Here is a 22012-nt window from a genome sequence, read left to right as displayed (position 1 = left end):
GAACCTGTCATCCAGAATGGTGATGATTTCACCAGATTTGAAAGTGAGTTCATTGTCCTCGGCTGCCTCAAAATCGTAGATGGCCCTGACTTTCCGGCCCTCGGTTTTGTGCGAGGTGAGGAGGCTGTTAGCGCTGGGGTACAGCCCAGAGAGGGAGGTCTGTGGCTGAATCCTCTGCTCCTTCAGAGACAGTTCGATGGCTGCACACGAGGAGGAGAGAGAAAAAGACCAAGCTCAAGCTTCTGCTTTAATGTTCTTCGTAGAGGCTTTAAAAATAGAGAGGACTCAAAAGGCAAACCTTTGGCCAGGTCTTCTTCTTCCTTCTTGTTTGTGGATGTTGCTGGGTCTTTGGCCACTAATGCAGGGCTTGCTTTCGCTTGTTCTGCTGCCTGCAAAACCGCACAAAGATTACACATTAGCTTTCAGCAGTCTGCATTGGGCTGGGGCTCTGCTCAAAGGACGCTGCAGAGTATGTGTGATGCAAGCACAGTACTGTACGAGCCATCAATAACATTCATCCTACGTGTTGGCAAACTCAAACCCTTGAGCAATTATGGTAATTTTTGCAGAAACAATGTTACTGTTTATCTGTTGGAGGGGAAAAAAAATACTAAATGATACAACAGTTCAGCTCTTCAGCTCCTAGTGCACATTATCAAACCTAAAGCCAAGCCTGCATGCTATAGACAAAATACCACACTGTGATTCCACTGTTACATATTGCAAACACTCCCCTGCCCCTTTTTAACACTTCTCAAACCTTGATACACGTTGACTTCTCTGAGTTGTGTGTAGGCATTTGGATAATATCAAGACGTTCACTCAATCCAAGGAGGTCAGGACTGCCATAGCACACAATACACACTTTTTTGCACCTTTGACTTGGACAGGAATGGGTATGAAATTTAATATCATGATTATAGCATTAGAGACGGCATGGTGGTGCAGCAGGTTGTGTCACAGTCACACTGTGACACAACAATATTGAGGGACCTGAGTCCCACTTCGGGTGACTGTCTGTGAGCAGTGTGGTGTGTTCTCCCTGTGTCTGCGTGGGTTTCCTCTGTGTGAGTGTCGGTAAGGAGTGTGGTGTGTTCTCCCTGTGTCTGCGTGGGTTTCCTCCGGGTGACTGTCTGTGAGGAGTGTGGTGTGTTCTCTCTGTGTCTGTGTGGGTTTCCTCCAGGTGCTCCGGGTTCCTCCCACGGTCCAAAAACACACGTTGGTAGTTGGATTGGAGACTCAAAAGTGTCCATAGATGTGAGTGTGTGAGTGAATGTGTCTGTGTGTGTGTGTGTTGCCCTGTGAAGGACTAGGGTTCCATCCAAAGTGTGGATGTGCCCAATGATTCCGGGTAGGCTCCGGACCCACCGCAACCCTGAACTGGAAAAGCGGTTACAGACTATGAATGAATGAATGAATGAATTTACCCAAGAGGTAATCAGTAAACATATATTTATAAACCTCAATTTTGTTGTTTATGTGGAAATATTTCTGGCTCAGACAAAACCAGGGTCCCTTCTGAAAAAGCATTCCCCCCCAAACACCTTCTAGAGCGCAAAGGGAATGATTCTGAATATAACATCAAACCATTTAAAGCCGACCTTAATACTAATGCTAGTGGCAGAATGTTTAAAGGTACAAGAACTCAGAATGTCTTCACAATTTAATGTGGGCCACTAACATCTGTAGACAACCCTGCACAGCCAATCCACCTACCAGCATGTGTGTTTTGGACTGAGGAAACCCTCACAGACACAGGGAGAACACACCATCCTCCTCACAAACAGTTACCTGAGGTAAGGATCAAACCCAGAACCCTGAGACTCTTCCTTTGAAACATGTGCTTGTTTTCATGACATCACCGAAGCGCTAACAAGCTTCCCCAACTGTGTTACGTTAACTAACCAACACCCAGAGGTGTGGGAGAGGTGTCCTATCCATCCACAGAGAGCAAGGTAAGAGTACTGGTTTTCATGTACCGACCTGGGAGCCAACAGCGGGGAAGGTGACGCCCTGCTCTCTCAGGTTCTTGATCATGGCAGAGATGAGGCTGAGCTGGGGATCGTTCCGGAAGTCCTCTGCCCATTCCACCATCAGGGCCTTAAGCTTCTCACACACCTTCGGGTGACCCTGGAACCGCAATAACTAGGCATCAGTCTCAGGCTTGGCAGAAGTGGCCGACTGAATTAATCAGCATATACACATACCTTGTTTAAAACATTGCTGACTTCACTGGCAAACTCCCTGGAGCACACTTCCAAATGGAATATTTTTCCACAGTTTGACACACAAGCGCCTAGTAACTGTGAAAAGAAAAATGTGTTTAGCACCAAGTAAAACATGGCATCACTCCTTATTCCAAGCCAAACTTTTTCAGTGTTACTGAAACATCTGTGAGACACATCAAAAATAGAACCAGAGTGTCCATCGAAAAAGGCACTCAGCGTTATTTCACTCCGTTGCTCGCTATCAGGACTTGATTAAATCATTCTTCCTGTACTCAGTGACAGCCCTCAGTAAACAACATGCTCCTGAAACCAGAGGATACTTCCTTGAGAGACTTAGGGATCGATAGACTTACTGTCAGTGCCTGCATGGCTACATGAGGATCCTTGTGGTTGACTCTCCTCATTATAGAACGGAGACAATCTTTAGGCCTACAGACGACAAGGGAAAAAAACCATGAACCACCAGCTAATCTCATCACATATAACACTATATATAACACCTGTATATCCACCGTTAATTCAGGAATGTCTTGTATTAATAGGGAGCTGTTGGTGTTTTGGAAGGCTATATGATAGATATCGGAACATTGCCTTGAAGATTTTACTGCATTTGACCACATCAACATTAGTGACGTGATCAGATGATGTGATTAAAAATGCAGATCACAAACCACTCCAATTCCTCCTTAAGGTGGAGCTGCATCACTCAGAGAACACATCTCCTCAACCTAAACTGGCTGGATTTATATACCCTCTCTCCACAATAAATAACAATTATAATGCAAACTTAGACATTTGCATCTGCTGTAGACCATTTCAAGCTTTTCTATGGAGATTATACAAGCTGTGTGTTCACAAAAAAGCAGATGTAATGTTTACACAAGCCTTGGTCAACCTTTTGGGTGTATACAGTTCACCCAGTTTTCATTCAGCATTCACAAATTCATATACAGGGGTTAGACAATGAAACTGAAACACCTGTCATTGTAGTGTGGGAGGTTTCATGGCTAAATTGGAGCAGCCTGGTGGCCAATCTTCATTAACTGAACACTGCACCAGTAAGACCATGTGCATCCAATGGTTCAAACATTGTGTCCTGAAGGTGGTGCCGTGTATCAGGACGACAATGCACCAATACACACAGCAAGACTGGTGAAAGACTGCTTTGATGAACATGAAAGTGAAGTTGAACATCTCCCATGGCCTGCACAGTCACCAGATCTAAATATTATTGAGCCACTTTGGGGTGTTTTGGAGGAGCGAGTCAGAAAACGTTTTCCTCCACCAGCATCACGTAGAGACCTGGCCACTATCCTGCAAGAAGAATGGCTTCAAATCCCTCTGACCACTGTGCAGGACTTGTGTATGTCATTCCCAAGACGAACTGACGCTGTATTGGCCACAAAAGGAGGCCCTACACCATACTAATAAATTATTGTGCTCTAAAACCAGGTGTTTCAGTTTCATTGTCCAACCCCTGTATTTACTACACACCTAGGACCCGTGTAAATTCCAAATATATGATTCAACTGACCCTGTCCGTGACTGTCCGATCTTATCACATATGTCCAGTATAAGGCCCCAGTCTTCCGCTGTGTTCATCTCACTGGTTGCTTTCTCTGCAGAGTAACATTGAGCCAAAACAAAGAAACAAGGTAAGAAAGTGTGTTATGGTACACTCAGATTTGTTTATGAATGAGACACTTGCGGAAACAAAACGTCAATCAAACATAGGCCTATATTCCTTTACAAACATTGTGCTGTAACAACAAGTTTTTTGGATTGGTTTCTATTAGCAGAATATTGACCTTTACTACTACCGTTATGATTCATTAATGGCCAACAAGAATGAGTCAGCAATACAACAACATCCAAACACAATTTCATATCACTGACTACCATATGAAGAGAGTCCAAACAAGAGGTCCAATGAGATTACAGATGAATAACATTTATCTGACACCTTTCAGATCTTTTCCCACTACTGATAAGCTGAAGTACTACTCTGTATGTAGGCCAGCAGGAACTAAAACTGCACTTATTTATTTTGCATTAAAATATGGATTTCTAAGAGAGTTCTACTGACTCTTCAAAATGTTCACAACAATTCACCAACAAGTTGTTAGTAACAGCTGGAAGTGCTTGTCGTGAAATGTTCTGCTTTGGAGAAACAGACTAATTCAGTAACTAATACACAGTTACTGACAGCTGATGTTTGAATAATTTAATTTTTCCTCCGGGTGACTGTCTGTGAGGAGTGTTCTCCCTGTGTCTGCATGGGTTTCCTCCGGGTGACTGTCTGTGAGGAGTGTGGTGTGTTCTCCCTGTGTCTGCGTGGGTTTCCTCCGGGTGACTGTCTGTGAGGAGTGTGGTGTGTTCTCCCTGTGTCTGCGTGGGTTTCCTCCGGGTGACTGTCTGTGAGGAGTGTGGTGTGTTCTCCCTGTGTCTGCGTGGGTTTCCTCCGGGTGACTGTCTGTGAGGAGTGTGGTGTGTTCTCCCTGTGTCTGTGTGGGTTTCCTCCGGGTGACTGTCTGTGAGGAGTTGGTGTGTTCTCCCTGTGTCTGCGTGGGTTTCCTCCGGGTGACTGTCTGTGAGGAGTTGGTGTGTTCTCCCTGTGTCTGCGTGGGTTTCCTCCGGGTGACTGTCTGTGAGGAGTGTGGTGTGTTCTCCCTGTCTGCGGGGGTTTCTATCTGCTAATACACATGAATGCTTGCCTCTGTTGAATATAAATTAAAATGGCTAAACCTGGTTCCTATCCGCACAGAGAATAATCAGTGCAATTTTCAACATTCAACCATTTCACATTTAAAATTTGTTTACATTAAAACAAACCACCATATACATAACTGCAGGTAATCAAGAAGATACAAAGAAGTATAATCCTTTAATTTCACACAGCTCGCTAGATAAACAGTGGCTAAAACTGTTGAACTGAACTCTAATGACCGCAGAAAAACAGCTTGTAAACATTAGCTCGCTGACTGGCCATCTAATAAAAACTGATAACACATACTGTCACCACCACTCGCCATCTCTTACTGTTGTGCATAATTTCAAAACTGCAGTCACACTGAGTAACAGTCCAGAACCATCAGGAGAAAAAAATACATTTCCAATAGCATTATAATTACAATAATACAATGTTTGTTTTCTTTGTTCTGTTAAGATCAGATTTAAGTTAATAATAATCATGACTTAAAGAGGCCTTTCAGTAAAAATCAAGTGTTTAGCCGTGTTAATATTTCCGTGTGGCGTTGTTTATACGCTAGAAGACATGAGCGGGGACAGCCTTGACCTAATGGTTAAAGGACTGGATTTGGTACCGGAAGGTTGCGGGTTTGTTCCCCAGGACTGGCAGGAAAATCCAAGGCTGAAGTGCCCATGAGCAAGGCACTGAACCTCTAAACGCACCTGGGATGGCAGCCCGCCTATCTGGGTGTGTGTTTACAAACCCTAATGCAGTTGTATGTGTGTGTGTGTGTGTGTGTGTATTTGTTTTCACTGCCACAGATGGATTAACTATGGAAGACACATTCTGTACTTTGTACAATGACAAATAATTGCACATTATTATTATTATTATTATGAGTGTAATAATTTAACAGTCAACACAACGTCTGAGCATTTAGGCTTAGGAACCTAAGTGGATTCAGACAGCCAGGATTTCTGACCTCAAAAACCTAAAGAACCAATCTCGTTAACTTGCGCTGCAGGGGTGATATCTTTACCATTCTCATAATGCTGCAGTGAGGAACCCTGAAGAGCCAAAGGAGAACATTTTACAAGCTACTTTGCTCTATTTTAAAAAACAATAGAAACGCTAAAGGGGCGACAAGGCTGACGCAAGTGCTGAGATCGGTGGGCACACCCACGGTTGATGGTGAGACACTGCACTGAGACCATCAGCGAAGGGGTAAGGATCAGAGGCCATAGTGTGGGAGAAGGGACTTTGTAGCAAGTCATAATTAGGACAAACTCCCTCATTATTGCGGAAAGCTTGGTAGGTCATACTTATAGGATGCTAACTCATAATTACAGGAAACTGCCTCGTTATTGTTTGGACTATCTTTGAACTTGGTGCAGATTTGTGTCTCGCAGTCACTGTGGACGGCTCGTTGTTGACGAGTGGGGCGGGGTTCTGGTTTGAAATGATGTGGCTGAATTACTCTATTGTTGACACTTGAAACCATGTCGTGTACAGTTGCTATTATACCTCGAAAATTTACAATCTGTGTGTGTGTGTGTGTTTGATGACCAGAGTTGAAAATGAGCTGGCAATCTCAAGCTGCAAGAACAAACTCCATATTCATAAATGCACATACACTGAAAGAATGTGGAGTTACAGTTAAGCCACTTTTAAGGCATTCAGCAATTGTTGAAATGACTTAATAATATAATTCTGAACTAGGATGAGTTTTTAGGGGTTTAATCAATGACTATTTGTGGAATTAAGCACCTCAGTACTATGATATCATGTCTTAGAGAGACAGATAAACCTCTGTACGTTGAGTAACTTAGTAAGCCATAATTATAAGCTCTTAGCTCATAACCATGAGGTAAACTCTCGTTATTGTAAAATATTTTTTTTACCCAGGCTGTATTATATCAGTTAGAAGAAAACGGCTTGTGTATGTAGTATTGGTGTATTGTGTATGTGTCGCAATATTGTAGTGTGTTTCGTGGTTTGTTGCAGGGTGTACTTTGATATTTTATTTATTGCCTTATCGCCCTCTTCTTAAGGACAGCGTTAGCCGTTAGCAGTGCTGAACATTTGCAGTGTCACTGTAGCTCCAGCTGAATTTCCAGCATTAAAATAACCATCATAACGTAGAAAAAACCCACTATATTATTTATAAGAATAATTTAAGGTGTAGTCCGGACTCTAAATATGTCAAATTTGAGCCTGGTCCACATCACAACTGGCGTGAACGGGGCTAATAACAACAGCTAATGTTACCAGTTACCTCCGCACCGCTTTCCTTACATTAGCCTTTTATTTTCACTACCTTGAGTTCGTGGTGTTTTTCTAAGCCCTACATTAAACAGTTCTGATGTTTTTACTTTATTCCGAATCGAAGCCAATCACGTTAGACTGAATAAAAACGACTCATATTCAAAATAATACAAAATTAGCTTAGCTTTTATTATATAATAAGCTTTCTTCGTTTCTAGGCCAAAGTATCCCTCTAAAGCCTCCCTTTGTGTACTTTTGTTGCTTTATTCTATTTAAAAACCCGTGAAAACTGAATATATAGAAGCAAAAAGGAGCCAGCGATAACATAACGGTCAACAGCTAACGGCTAACAGTCCAGTGGAACTAACGCTAGCAGGTTCAGTGTAGGCGAGCACGTTATAACGTGATCTTAACGTTATTCTAACGTTGTTTGAACGGCAACGCTACTCACCAACATCTTGATCGAAAGGGTTAGACGTGAAGAGAGGCATCGCCGGGGAAAACTGGACCAAAATGACCAAGAAAATGAAAAAGCGTCTAATCTCTGTGCGCTTCTTTCTCTCAGCGCTCGATTAATTTATCAGTATCAGTACACATAAAGAAAGGGTAACAACTCCCGATATAAACACCACAGGCTCCTCTCCTCCTCAGCAGAAGAGAGAGAGAGCTTTTAACCTGACTCCAGACACTCTGAAGTTGCGGTGCCCAATCATAAGACACGGCGGTTTAACCGAATCCGCTGTAAATATATCGATTCTCTATTGTTGTTTTGTCTTACTACCGAGAGAGAGAGAGAGAGAGAGAGACCGTAAAGCGCCCCTCTATCATATGATTCAATCACATGACTGAGCCACCGAACACATCATGGACATGTCAGGGATGAGTCACTGGAGTCGGCTCTTTTATCCGGCTCTTTGAACTGAACGTTGAGAACCGGCTCATATTGAGGAGTCTTAAAGCAACAGCTGTTAGTGTTTTCACCTTAAAACTACAGCCTCATAACCATTGTGATGCTCCACTGATCTGTAATAGGGAGAATAGGGCCTCTGTCTTTGCTACTCCAGACTCAGCAATGCAGAAACTGCACTATGTAACTTTTGGAGGAGAGTAGGAATCGTAATATATTTTCTTCTTCTATAAAAACAGATGGAATTCAAATGGTCCACTAAGTATTCAGGCAACGGTAGACACTCTAAGTAGAGTGCTGTATGCACTAATATATATTAGTATTAAAAATTATAATACTTTTAAATGATAAGAATTTGACATTCATTTATTATCTGTAAGCGCTTATCCAGTTCAGGGTCACGGTGGGTCCAGAGCCTACCTGGAATCATTGGCCGCAAAGCAGCACACACACACACACGGACACTTTTGAGTCGCCAATCCACCTACCAACGTGTGTTTTTTGACTGTGGGAAGAAACCCACGCAGACACAGGGAGAACACACCACACTCCTCGCAGACAGTCACCCAGAGGAAACCCACGCGGACACGAGGAGAACACACCACACTCCTCACAGACAGTCACCCGGAGGAAACCCACACAGACACAGGGAGAACACGCCACACTCCTCACAGACAGTCACCCGGAGCGAGAATCGAACCCACAACATCCAGGTCCCTGGAGCTGTGTGACTGCGACACCTACCTGCTGCGCTTATACTCACTACACTCAGTATATATTAAGTGTAACCTAATGTGATTTAAATTATATATTAATAATGATTTAGTACTAAGTGGTTCCAAAACTGTACACTTAAAGCACACTTTCTTTTTTCACAAGGGATGACGTTATATGTACAAATCACGTAATTAGGAAATCCTATATTATAATTAGGGGTTGCCATCTCACAATAATAAGATGCTTTATCTGTATGAGATAGGAAGTTAGGAGATCTTTATTCATAATTATGAGAATGTTTTCATTATTTTGACATACTAATAAAATACGAGAAGCACTAATACTCCTCATACCGTTTCTCATCCTTTTTATAATTAATTAATGAATTAATTAATTAACCAATCAATCAATCAATCAACATATTAATTGAAAATTCAGCCGCTTTTGGCCACACCCCTGTAATCTCAATAGAAAAGCATGAAAAAAACTGGATGCTTGCTCAGTGCCAAAAGTGTGTCCGCCTTTGTCTGTCATGTGATTATTGCCAGTGACGTCACCAATAACCCATTTCCCAGGTCTTGTCAAACAGTGAAAACAGTGAAGTACGTACATTATTGTAACTCGGGCAGCTGTGACAGCCCTAAAACTGGAGAAGCATATGAGTAAAGTGATGCGATTCCACGCTGAGACAAACCCAGCAAGGAAACCATAGACTGACATTTGGAGGAACTGTCCTCTTCTAACAATATCGATCGATACGACCCGACCGCAGACAGAGTGATAACGTGGCATTGGATTTTACAGTCTTCATTGTTTTGGGTTTAAATGAGTGAATATATATACACGTCAGTCCCGAGTTACGATGTTTCGTGCTTACGACAAATCTCCCATTTACTGTATAAAGCCTTGTTTCGACTTAAGTGGTTTTGCGTCGTAAACGTCGTAACGTGAACTTCGTGTGTGGTGTGCGCGGTGGAAGAATACACGGTTACGCGGCTCGGGACTGAGGAGGATAGGTGTTAGGATAGGATAAGTGCTTACAGTATGTTATTTACGCACAGTATGTTACGTATGTTCCGACTTACACCAAAAATCGCTTTACGACGCGACGTAGGAACGGATCAACTTCGTAAGTCGAGGACCCCCTGTATTTATATATATATAATATATATAATAATTTTTATATTATGTCCTGAAGCGAATTTTAGTAAAGGGTTTAATCAGACTTAGGATTTTACCCAGTAGTTTAATTTTTTTTTTACTTTTTTTTTTTTATTATTATTATTGTTAAACTTATATAGCGCCTTTCTAGACACCCAAGGATGCTTTACAATCTACACTGCTCAGAACGCTCAATTCACACACACAGGCGAGAAGCGGCAGCCAAACGCGCACAGCGTACTCTCAACCAGAAACGACCGTCCACCTGGAGGACTGCATCGGGCACTAGGGTTTAACCCAGGACAGAGCGCCAATCCATATCTGGGCTCACACATACAGACATTCATTCACACACCAGGACAGTTATTAGAGAAGCCAATTCACCTACCCTCCATGTTTTTGGACTGTGGGAGGAAACCGGAGCCCCCGGAGGAAACCCACGCAGACACGGGGAGAACATGGAAACTCCACCCAGATGGGACTTGAACCCAAGATCCCAGCGCTGGGAGGCGAACGTGCTAACCGCCAAGCCACCGTGCCGCCATGCCGCTTTTACATCATGGAACATATCACAGTTTCGCCAGTAAAAGGAAGTGGATAAAAAGACGATTCCCAAAGTTGATTAACTAATTACTGAATAGCATTGATAACAGGATGCCCCCAGAATAGAGGTGAAAACAAAGATCCTGTCAGGGAAGTGTGTCATCTGTACACAACTGATTTAAAGCCCCCCAGCACTGGTCAGGGAAGTATTTAAAGCAGAGGCGATTGCTCTAAGACTGCAAGGGAAGCTCAGCTTCCCCTAAAATGTCAAAAAATAAGTGATCAAATATATACTGTTGTGTGTACGTGTCATTGAATAAATATGCACTACAACGCGCTCAACTTTTGTTCAGAATCAGCTTCTTATCACTGGTAAAGACACGGCTTTCCTCTCAATCATTCCCGCAGTTTCACAGTGATTTAAACAGAGTTCAATAGCGAAGCAGCGAAGTGCAGCGAAACGAGACGAGTCATTGGATAAATGCCGGGCTTTGTCCCACCCATCGGACGCTCAGCGTCTCTGGGGGTCTATGGGGCAGTGGGCTGGCCTCGGCTGGCCCGGATGCTCAGCTTCTGCATGATGATTGGATGATCTGTCTGAGGCTGAATCCCTTTTTGATTGACAGCGAAATCAGCGAATCAGCGATCCTTTGGTGTAAAGATCCATGGGACACACTTCACATGGGCCAAGCCCGTTTAAGCAGCCTAGCTCTGCTGGCCATTGAGAGGACACTAGTCAAGTCCCTGGAAAAGACGCCTTGTTGGTACGACAGGGTCACAGATCATTTTCTTAAAAAGGAACGGAGGGTAGAATTTACGTATAAATAAACCGACACATTTTATGATGTAGGCCGAAACTGAGCTTCCCCTCCTTGAAAGACCAGCATCCGCCACTGATTTAAAGTGTCTTCTCTCTTGTGATGGGGCTCCATTCAGTAACTCCAGAATTAGACGTTATTATCCTACACCACTACTTTACTTCACTAATGTTCTTGTGGTCGAATGGCATCAAATTTTCACAGCAATGTTCCAACATATATTGAAAATATCTCCAGATAAGTAGAAGCTGTTACTGCAGCACAGGGGGAACAAGCTGGTTGATAATAGCCTTTATTTCAGAAGAAACATTGTAGGAGCCAGTGTCTAAAACATTTAACTAAAATGTAATAATAAAATGCTATAAAAATATAATAATTATTCCATTAATGTGTGAATCTGGTGGGATACCGCAGCAATCAGTTAGCAATGCCCTCACAACCACCAGTGGTACCAAAAAAACCCTAGCAGCACCCTGGAACCCACCCGCAACACCACCACATAATACATATTTATACTAACACGCATATGTCTATGCTCTTCACGTCAGTCATGATCTTTCCAGCTTTATTTAGTTATTTATGGTACAACCTACCATAGTATTTCCAATATCAGGTGGTTTACCTGTCACGTTTGCACACAGTGAGCTCATTAAAGATCTGCAGAGCTGACTCTGAAGCACTGAAGTGAACTGAACTGAGCAGGCTACGGAAAACCACACTGCCATGTGGTTTGGTTTTCATCCAGCTTTATTGCAGTACGTGGGGGGAAAAACATGTCCCAGGAACTCAGTGACACTTTCTTCCTCCTAAAGGTTCCGGATTGCAGTGTTTACAAACATGGAGAACAGAAACAGAGCAACGTGGCGTGTAATCGTGTTTCTCAGTGCACATTCTGTCAGGCTGCTGTAGAAGTCTGATTAAGAGAGATGACTGAGGTTACCTAGAGGCACCATGTGTTGTGATTAGATTAGGCCTTACATTAGACGAGCTATTTTGACTTTCAACACGATAATTCATCTTATAACAGAAAAGTAATGCAAAATACCAACTATGATTTATCTCAGGCTAGATTTTAGGACTACATGTATACTGTATGTTCAAATGTGCAACTATTTTTATACACAGCTGCTGCAAATATTCAAAAGATTCATTCATGATAATTCATACCACTGATATTCCAGACTATAAAAAAAGCTCAGGATAAAGAAACCTTATGACAAATCTGTTTACAGCTTCATACTGAGTGTAGCTTACTCTATTGGGTGACTGTAGCTCATTATAACTGAAGTAGGAGTTGCATAGCTCATTGTATTGCACTGGAGTAATGTGGCATTGATTTGTTTTATGATTTTATAAAGGGTATTTACAACTGTGCTTATAATACTTTACAGCCTTCCCGTCACCTAAAAATGTATTGAGACATGACCTTAATGGGATTTTCATGTTGTCTACAAACAGTTTGTGGCATTCAGACTTTGTTGACTATTGCTGATTTGTAGGCATCTTCTTTCCTGTCCATCAGGTAGCATTAAAAGTCTAGTGGCAAAGCCATGCTCTCCTTGCTTTGTAAGGAATTCCCATGAAAGAAGCCACTTGAGTCTCCCTGATTGTCACATCCATTCTTCCCTTGGCTCAGTAATGGATGCTATAAAACTGGAACTTTTCCTGTGAGGACGACAGAAGGACTTAATTAGTTTGGTATGGAAATTCTCACGCAGTATCGTGTGTCAACACTAAAATAATTACTTACTCTCATTTGTACGTTCACAGATGAATCCATTGAGATCTGTACAGAAGAAGTCGTTCCAGTTGGCCTCATGGATCAGCCCTGCGCAATCTTCGCCCTCTTCATGGCCATGGCTCCAGTTATCAGGCTGGCCTGGTTTCCACTTCCTAGCGTCACATATGAAAAAGGATGGAATACATTTATTGTGTCCCGTATGTAAAATTTTCCCAAGGGTTCTGACAAAACTAATTTAGACATTGTCAGTGCCCAAAGAAAAAAGAAAAAGATTACTACCTCAGTTAAATACTGCAGATGTGCTCTACATTGTGTGAAAGATATAATCGTGATTTGACATGATGACGGTTTTGTGCCATGAAAGCAACATTACTGAGTCCCTACATTATATTAATCACCCTTTGGAAGCACAGATTTAACTCATTTGATGCAGATACAGTCATATACAAAAGTATGGAAAAGGTCAGAGTACTGTACTAGGACTGTGTTGTTTAACCAGACCACCAGTTTTTTTTGGGGAGGGGGTCTGCCATTTTATATACATGGCAGGCACCTCAAAATAGTCCAGCCTCCAATCACGCGAATCTGTCCAATCACAGCACTGGACCCACATTAACAAATAAGGGCAAAGACGAGGTTAAACCGAGCAAATGATTTCAGAGAGGTAAGAGAACAAAAAAAAATGGCTAAAAACCAGAGCTTCTGCTCCTCACTCCTGGGCTCCCACGTTCAACTGTCATTAAAAGTTGTAACATTTACACCACTTCCAAGCTAAAGGTTCATAAACAGTCTGTGCTTCTCCTCTGTATACGTTCTTTTATAGAAACTTTGTATATTCATCAAAAACTTTCAAAATAATTGAACAGAAGCCAAAATGTGTCGAAGTGTACCCTGCCCCTCACTCACGTAAAACTGGGAAGGCTCCCATCCACCCATCTCCAGATGTTTTCCTCTAACATATCTGTAAGGCCCAGCCAGAAGTAGCCCTTTCCTGCAATTTGCTTGCGGATCCAAAGCTGGTGAATAAACACAATGAAAAAAAACCTTTAAGTAAATTTATTTAATTTAATAAAAAAAAAATAAAACACAACAAGGCTGCTTCCAAAGACAGATCTTAGACTAGATCTTCGACTACAAAAAGGCTAGTCTTACACTCATCTAGACTAAGTCTAACCTGTATCCAGGAAATCTTGTTACCTGTTCACCCTCATCATTGATAATGAGCATAGAAGCGGACTTGTTGCTGCATGTTACTTTGGCTTCTTCAAAGTTGAGTCTCTCTGATGGAGCTGAGAAATAGTAGCAACTGTCTTTATAGCTTTTCCACTGAGGCGGGCATCCTAAAGTGCACAAGGACAAAAAATGGAAATGTGATGGAAAAAAAATGTGTTTGCTTTGATCAAATCAAATAGATTTGACTCAAAAGAACAATTTGTTCAGGAAGTTGTACCTGGCGCCGTGGTGGGAACAGGCCCTTGGACTTGGTGGGACATTGAGCTCTGTGGTACTACAGGAGGCAAAGGTTTAGTCACTTGGACAGGGAGCCCAGCTGGTGGTCCAGGTGGTCCAGATGGCCCAGGTGGACCAACGGGGCCGACAGGGCCAGGTGGTCCCTGTGGTCCTGGAGGTCCTGTTAACCCTCTGAGTCCCTGTGGTCCTTGAGGGCCTTGAGGACCTGGCTGACCATCTCTGCCAGCAAGCCCAGGTAAACCAGGGTCACCCCTCTCACCTGGAGGCCCAGCTCGACCTCCTGAACCTCTGGAGCCCTTTGACCCAGGATTCCCCCTTGGCCCAGGTGGACCTTTGGAGCCGGGGATCCCTGGAAGGCCGTGAATCCCTTTGTCTCCTTTAGGTCCTGGAAGCCCTGGTTGGCCTCTTTCCCCAGTGTCGCCTTTCTCGCCGGTTTTTCCAGCAGGCCCCTGGGGCCCCTTATCTCCCCGTGGGCCTCTAGGACCTGGTGGGCCTGGAAATATAATATCAGTCATTAAAATGCAGTTAGTATCTTATGGATAACAAAGGAGTTACCAGCTCCTTTCAGTTCCAAGAACATATCTAATGCTTTACCATGCAAGATTGTGAAGTTGGTTATGAGTTGTGAGTGTTTGCTGTCCACTAGCTTCATCTCCTCCATCACGATAGAGAGCTTGCTCACTTCTTTATCAAGCCTGGAGGCTAGCTCCTCCTGCTGGGCTTTGAGCTCATTGCTTTCAGTCCTGGCCTCCAGGACGCTGCTATTAAGGGTCAGCAGCAGATCTGTGTGCCTGATGACCGTCTCAGCACAGCCGCGAAGGCCATTCAGGTCCGTGCTGATGGCTCCTAGCAGCTGCGTGGTGAAGCTAATGTTGCCTGTGATGCGGTCCATGTGATCCTCATTCTGGTCCAGACGGCCCTCCAGAGCATCGAACTTGCGAGAGGTGGTGTTGTCATGGTCTCTCTGCTGGTCCATGAGCTCCCGCAGGCTTTGGTCATGAACTTCTGTGACTGTTGAGGTGTTCTGGACCTGTTCAGACAGTGAGCTGATTTGAGAGGCTACGTCTTCAATAGCGTCACTGTTGGAGCGGGTCAGCGCCGAATTGTTGGCTGCCAGCGCCTGGAGGTTCTGCACCTTCTCCCTGAGCCACTCGACATCTGCCTTGGCCTGCCTGGCTGTCTGTTGCAGGCTCTGGTAGTCATTCTTCAGCTTCTGCACCGCCTGACTGGCATCCTCCACCGACCTCTGGAGGGAGCCGATGAGGTTCCTCTGCTGGCTCTGGGTGAAGTTGAGAGCATTGAGGCTATTGACAGAGCTGCTCTGTTCCCTCTTCTGCGTCTGCAGGTCTGACTGTAGGCGCTCAGTGTCTGTCTTCAGGCCGCCAATGAGATCGCTGTAGGTGTTCAAGGTGCGGTTGACCTTGCGGATGGTGTTGGCATTGCTCTCCAGAAGGTCCCTCAGGGAACCGTGGCCGCTCTGTATGTCGTCTCCTGCCAAGCGCAGCTCGTTCAGAGCTGCTTTGTTTCTGGACGCAGTCTGGGCAATGTCATTAAGATGACTCTGCAGTAACTGGATTTCTGCCTTAAAAGACATAATTTCACTCGTGGCATTCTCCGATTTCTCCCCCGTCTGATCATCTGCACGGAAAAGTTTCGATTCCATTAGTTCAAGCATAAATGGCACCAACGATAGTCCCTTTGTGAATACGGCTGTAGTGTGTCAGCAGATGGAACTCACCAAGCTTCTTTAGGTCTGTTTCCACAGCCATGATTTTACCTCCATAGTTTTCCATGCCCTCTGTCACATTATCCATCTTCTGGACCACTGAGGAATACACACAGCAAAAAAACAACTAAGCTCTGGAGTAAGCCCAAGCTCAAGCTCAATTACCCATTTATTAGAGACAGACATTAGTTGTACTTATTTCGAATGATGATTTACAGTGTCAAGGGACCTTTATTAATTTTAGGGAAAAACATTATGCAAAAGACACAACTGTCACGTATTTCATCACAAAAAAAGGAAAAACAAAAATAGCATCCAAAAACATGTTTGTAAACGGTCCCTTGCTTAATTAGTTACAAAGACAAAAGTGTAGCTCACGTCCATTTTTATAAATTATACACATTTCCACTGAAATATATGTGATCAGTTTTTTAAACAACCAAACAAACAAATAAATAAATAAAGCAAACTCAAACCTTTTTAAATATTGTGGATACCAACTACATGTTTTTAAAAACGATATATATATAAATATAATAGAATTTAGTGCAGGGAAGCTTTCGATGATAAATGTGGTACACAGAAAGAAAACGGAAACACTCTAATATGCCTTTTGTATTGGGATGTTGTGTGATAATATTTTTGCCACATTGGTCCCCACTATGTCTACATCATCATCCTGAATTCAATTTGTGTAATTTGTGTACCGTCATTGTCAAAATGTTGCATCTTCATTCAATCATTGTCTGTAACACTTATCCAGTTCAGGGTCGCAGTGGGTCCAGAGCCTACCCAGAATCACTGGGCACAAGGCAGGAACACACCCTGGAGGGGGCGCCAGTCCTTCACAGGGCGACACACACTCACACCTATGGACACTTTTGAGTCGCCAATCCAACTACCAACGTGTTTTTTTGGACTGTGGGAGGAAACCCAATAAAACAACCTGGTCAATGTTTGTGATCTGCCCAAGTCTGAAAACAAGTGGTTCTGATTCTGTGCTGCGTCTTACGTAGAGTTCAGGCACTTCAGAATTGTTCCACTGAGTCTCGCCCATCACAGTACTGGACTGTGTTTGTGATAGTGCAAAGACAAGGTTAAACAGAGCAAAGCAAACACAATAAATGCAGAGAAATAAGAGTACTGAGAAAAATGGCTAAAAACCAGAGCTTCTGCTCCTCGCACCTCACTCCTGGGATCTAGCGTTGAACTGAGCTGTGGCTCATGTTTGTCAAATCCTCCACAACAGCCCAACTGTCAAAATGTTGTCTACATCACTGCACACATGCCATGTGCATTAATGCACCTCCATACCAACACGGATCCTGGTTTTTGGGCTGTAAGCTTATAGTTAGATGGCATGATTTCCAATGAATTTCAAACTTTGATTCATCAGACCACAGGGCACGTTTCCACTTCACCCATCTTAAATGAGCTTGGGCCCAGGGATTGTGGCAATGTTTCTGGATCCTGTTTATTTATGGTTTCTTCTTTGCATTGGTGAGTTTTAACTTGCATTGTTTCTGAGCCCATGCAGTGACCTACTACAGAGTCATGTCTGCTTTTAATTCAGTGCCATCTATGACAATACCCTTGCACATAGAGATTTATTTGGATTCTCTGAATCTTTTAATGGTATTATGAGCTGTAGATGAGGAAATCCCCAAGTTCTTTGCTATTTTATGTTGAGAAACCTTATTTCACTCTTTGCCCACACAACTTTCGGCAGCTAAATAAAGATAAAACAGAGATTATACTATTTGGGAACAGCAATGAGAGACAAAGATTGGCTGCGTATCTGGACTCGTGAGCCCTCAAATCTAAAGAACTGGCTCACAACCTTGGTGTATTAATGGACTCAGATCTCAGTTGTAGTCTCATATTAAAGCGGTTACTAGATCAGCATTTTTCCATCTTAGGAATAGCAGTAAGGTTAGAAATGTTCTGACTAAACCAGAGCTGGAGAAACTTATCCATGTGTTTATTTCTAGCATTGATTACTGTAATGGTGTTTTAACTGGGCTTCCAAAAAAGACCATTAAACAGCTTCAGCTGATTCAAAACGCAGCTGCTAGAGTTCTCACTCGGAGCAAAAGAAGAGATCCCATCACCCCTCCATCCTCAAATCCTTACACTGGATACCAGTCTGTTACAGAATAGACTTTAAGGTGTTATTACTGGTTATAAATGTCTAAATGGGGTAGGACCAGTGTATTTATCAGATCTGCTGCAGAGATATGAGCCGAGCAGAGCTCTCAGATCTTTAGGAACTAGAGTTAGTCCTTCCTCAGTCCTTTCCCTGAAAACTAAACATAGAGAAGCAGTGTTTAGCTCTGTATTACTCTTCACTTTTATTCAGTAACGACACTTTAGTCCTGTTCTTTTATTGGATCATTTTAAATTGTTTTAATCATTTAATCATTTTACTCTTTTTATGTATTTCCTTTTTTACTGCAATATTTGAATTGTTTTATTGAACTTTTATGATTTTTATTCTTGCTTTGAATTGAACTGTTTCTTCTGTAAAACACTTTGAATTGCTTTTACCTCTGTTTAAACCCAGTCACTCACCTGTTGCCAATAAACCTTGTTGCAATCTGTATTTATTTACATTTTGCTCAGCGTTTGCGGTGAAAGGTGTATGGATGTGGCCGTTACTAACCCTGGACACACTTTAAAAGAGAAGGAGAGAGAAAGAAGTTGCGAAACACAAATGGAAGCTTCTCCAGCACCGTGCAGACATTGTGGCGGATACATTTGTCACAAGCCACTGGCGATCACACACAGAGACACACGCCGACAGCGAGAAGGCATTCCGCTTGCACAGTCGCACAGGAAATGCATGACACTTAATTTCCTCTGGAATGTGGAGTGGCCGCTCGCGGGTCGTGATCTGACCGTCTGGGTGTCTCCTGAGCTGCGCTGGTGATTCTCACCAGTCTCTCTGGCACCACTCCTGCTGTTTATGTTATGTTTCTTGCTCTCGTAAACACTATATAATACATAAATACACTCTGTCATTATTGACAGTATTTAGTGCAGTGGGGGGGGCTTCCTTTACCCCATCAGCAAAATCACAGGTCACTGTTAAACTTAGCCTTAGACTGTTGTCCTCTGTAATCTAAAGCACAACATATTCATTTCCACATGGACACATCAACACTTCTGCTTTGGCAGCGATTGCCTTGATTGATAAATGCTCTAAACATGGAAATGGAGATTATCACATTTTTCTGACCATTTATTGTGGGTAATAAAACGTTTCAAACGTTTCGTTTATTTATTTTCCATAAGCCCTCCATCCTTGACAATACATTCAGAGTCTACCCAGAACTATGGGGAGCAAAGTTGAAATGCACCTTGGACAGGGCACCAGTCAATCACAGGGCATCACACCCTTTAGCACAGCCATTACATGGGCTTTTGACACTGGGAGGAAACCCACGCAGACACAGGGAGAACACACCACACTCCACACAGACACTCACCCGGAGGAAACCCACGCAGACACAGGGAGAACACACCACACTCCTCACAGACAGTCACCCGGAGGAAACCCACGCAGACACAGGGAGAACACACCACACTCCACACAGACACTCACCCGGAGGAAACCCACGCAGACACAGGGAGAACACACCACACAGACACTCACCCGGAGGAAACCCATGCAGACACAGGGAGAACACACCACACTCCTCACAGACAGTCACCCGGAGGAAACCCACGCAGACAGAGAGAACACACCACACTCCTCACAGACAGTCACCCGGAGGAAACCCACACAGACACAGGGAGAACACACCACACTCCTCAAAGGCAGCGACACAAAGATTGAACCCGCAACCCCAGGACCCTGGAGGTGTTTGGCAGTGTACTGCTCTGAAATGTACAATGTCTATAAAGAAATTAAGGACTTTCAGACATGGCATTTCATCTTTTGTGCTGTGACAAAAACTGTAATAAAAAAATTCATTATAAAAAACTGTGATATGATTAAAAAATATCAAAAGCTGTAAACATTCATTCATTCATTCATTATCTGTAACCCTTATCCAGTTGAGGGTCGCGGTGGGTCCAGAGCCTACCTGGAATCATTGGGCGCAAGGCGGGAACACACCCTGGAGGGGGCGCCAGTCCTTCACAGGGCAACACACACACACACATTCACTCACACACTCACACCTACGGAAACTTTTTTGAGTAAGCTGTAAATATATGAACATACATTATTTATAATTTATTTATAATATACTGCACTAACACTAAATCTGATTGATTACATTTTTTTTTTGGCCAGTGTTCTTAAAGTACTAATGATATTAGCCTTGGGGGTGGACCTATATAACTGTTAGGAGTTTCCACTGCTTATATATACACCTGGTACCCAGTCCATAAATAGTTTCCAGCACTAGAGGGTGCACTATTAGTGTTTTTGCTCGGCTCTTTCACTGTTCTCCATAATGGCATGTTTATTTCTAAGGACACAAATGTTCCTATTTTCCTGTGTAAACACTGCTCCATCTTCAGAGACTGTAGTAGAGTATAATTACAAACCTCCTGCACAGTAACTACCTCAATGACATTCTCAATGGATGTAAAATTATGAATGAAAAAGAGAGCAGAGGTCCACTGTTGACTCGTTTGATTATTTGCTCTTCCTGTTTCCCTCGTGCTGATGTGTTATACCACAGGGCTCTGGACGGCTTTGACGTCGCAAAACAATCTGAAATCCATCCAAGACCCTGAGTGTTATCATTCCAGACAGCACTTGTGTAACCAAACACAAAACAATAACATGCTTTGTGGAAAAACATAACATGGAGGTCTATTTCAAAGGTTCGTTGGTTGGCCTCGTGCTGGGGGTCCATCAGTGGGAGGCCCAAGCTGTCTCGCCCTCTGCCTCTCCAGACCTCCCCCTTCAGCATTAGATGTTGAAAAAGGCTATTTTTAAGCAAAGTTTTGCATCAAGGCCCTCTGAATGTGATTTTGCTGGCTTCAGGGCAGGCGCTTAACCGGGAAGATGACCAATGAGATTCATATTTCACCACCGCCACATGGAGACTGTGTAGGGACGGCTGAACTTGATGATTATGCCTTGGTAAACTTTTCTGAGCATATTTGAAATATACAGAACACCTATTGCAAAACACCAGAAAACCCGGAGGAAACCCACGCAGACACAGGGAGAACACACCACATTCCTCACAGACAGTCACCCGGAGGAAACCCACGCAGACACAGGGAGAACACACCACACTCCTCACAGACAGTCACCCGGAGGAAACCCACACAGACACAGGGAGAACACACCACACTCCTCACAGACAGTCACCCGGAGGAAACCCACACAGACACAGGGAGAACACATCACACTCCTCACAGACAGTCACCCGGAGGAAACCCACACAGACACAGGGAGAACACACCACACTCCTCACAGACAGTCACCCGGAGGAAACCCACACAGACACAGGGAGAACACACCACACTCCTCACAGACAGTCACCCGGAGGAAACCCACACAGACACAGGGAGAACACACCACACTCCTCACAGACAGTCACCCGGAGGAAACCCACACAGACACAGGGAGAACACATCACACTCCTCACAGACAGTTATCCGGAGGAAACCCACGCAGACACAGGGAGAACACACCACACTCCTCACAGACAGTCACCCGGAGGAAACCCACACAGACACAGGGAGAACACACCACACTCCTCACAGACAGTTATCCGGAG

At 43.5% G+C, this 22012-nt stretch overlaps 1 protein-coding gene across 2 annotated transcripts in view; it reads right to left on the bottom strand.

Annotated features, from left to right (window-relative positions):
* Positions 1 to 22012, bottom strand: part of colec12 (collectin sub-family member 12) — a 63806-nt gene that overhangs the window by 7236 nt on the left and 34558 nt on the right. Inside the window, exons 4-16 of one of the 2 annotated variants that reach the window (XM_066680211.1) lie at positions 16278 to 16364; positions 15134 to 16177; positions 14520 to 15032; positions 14267 to 14409; positions 13976 to 14085; positions 13156 to 13221; positions 7634 to 7749; positions 3763 to 3847; positions 2582 to 2657; positions 2208 to 2303; positions 1984 to 2130; positions 299 to 389; positions 5 to 200 (exon numbers count right to left, since the gene is read on the bottom strand). In XM_066680211.1, coding sequence (XP_066536308.1) covers positions 5 to 200; positions 299 to 389; positions 1984 to 2130; positions 2208 to 2303; positions 2582 to 2657; positions 3763 to 3847; positions 7634 to 7749; positions 13156 to 13221; positions 13976 to 14085; positions 14267 to 14409; positions 14520 to 15032; positions 15134 to 16177; positions 16278 to 16364 — 2770 coding nt within the window. Of the gene's footprint in view, positions 1 to 4; positions 201 to 298; positions 390 to 1983; positions 2131 to 2207; positions 2304 to 2581; positions 2658 to 3762; positions 3848 to 7633; positions 7750 to 11612; positions 12994 to 13078; positions 13222 to 13975; positions 14086 to 14266; positions 14410 to 14519; positions 15033 to 15133; positions 16178 to 16277; positions 16365 to 22012 lie in introns of those variants that run through there. The other variant, XM_066680210.1, reaches the window with a different exon arrangement.

Source organism: Hoplias malabaricus, chromosome 9 (genome assembly GCF_029633855.1).
Source record: "Hoplias malabaricus isolate fHopMal1 chromosome 9, fHopMal1.hap1, whole genome shotgun sequence".
In the NCBI taxonomy this organism is placed as follows: Eukaryota; Metazoa; Chordata; class Actinopteri; order Characiformes; family Erythrinidae; genus Hoplias; species Hoplias malabaricus.
The sequence above is the reverse complement of the archived record's forward strand: the minus strand, read 5'-3'. Positions and strand labels throughout refer to the sequence as shown.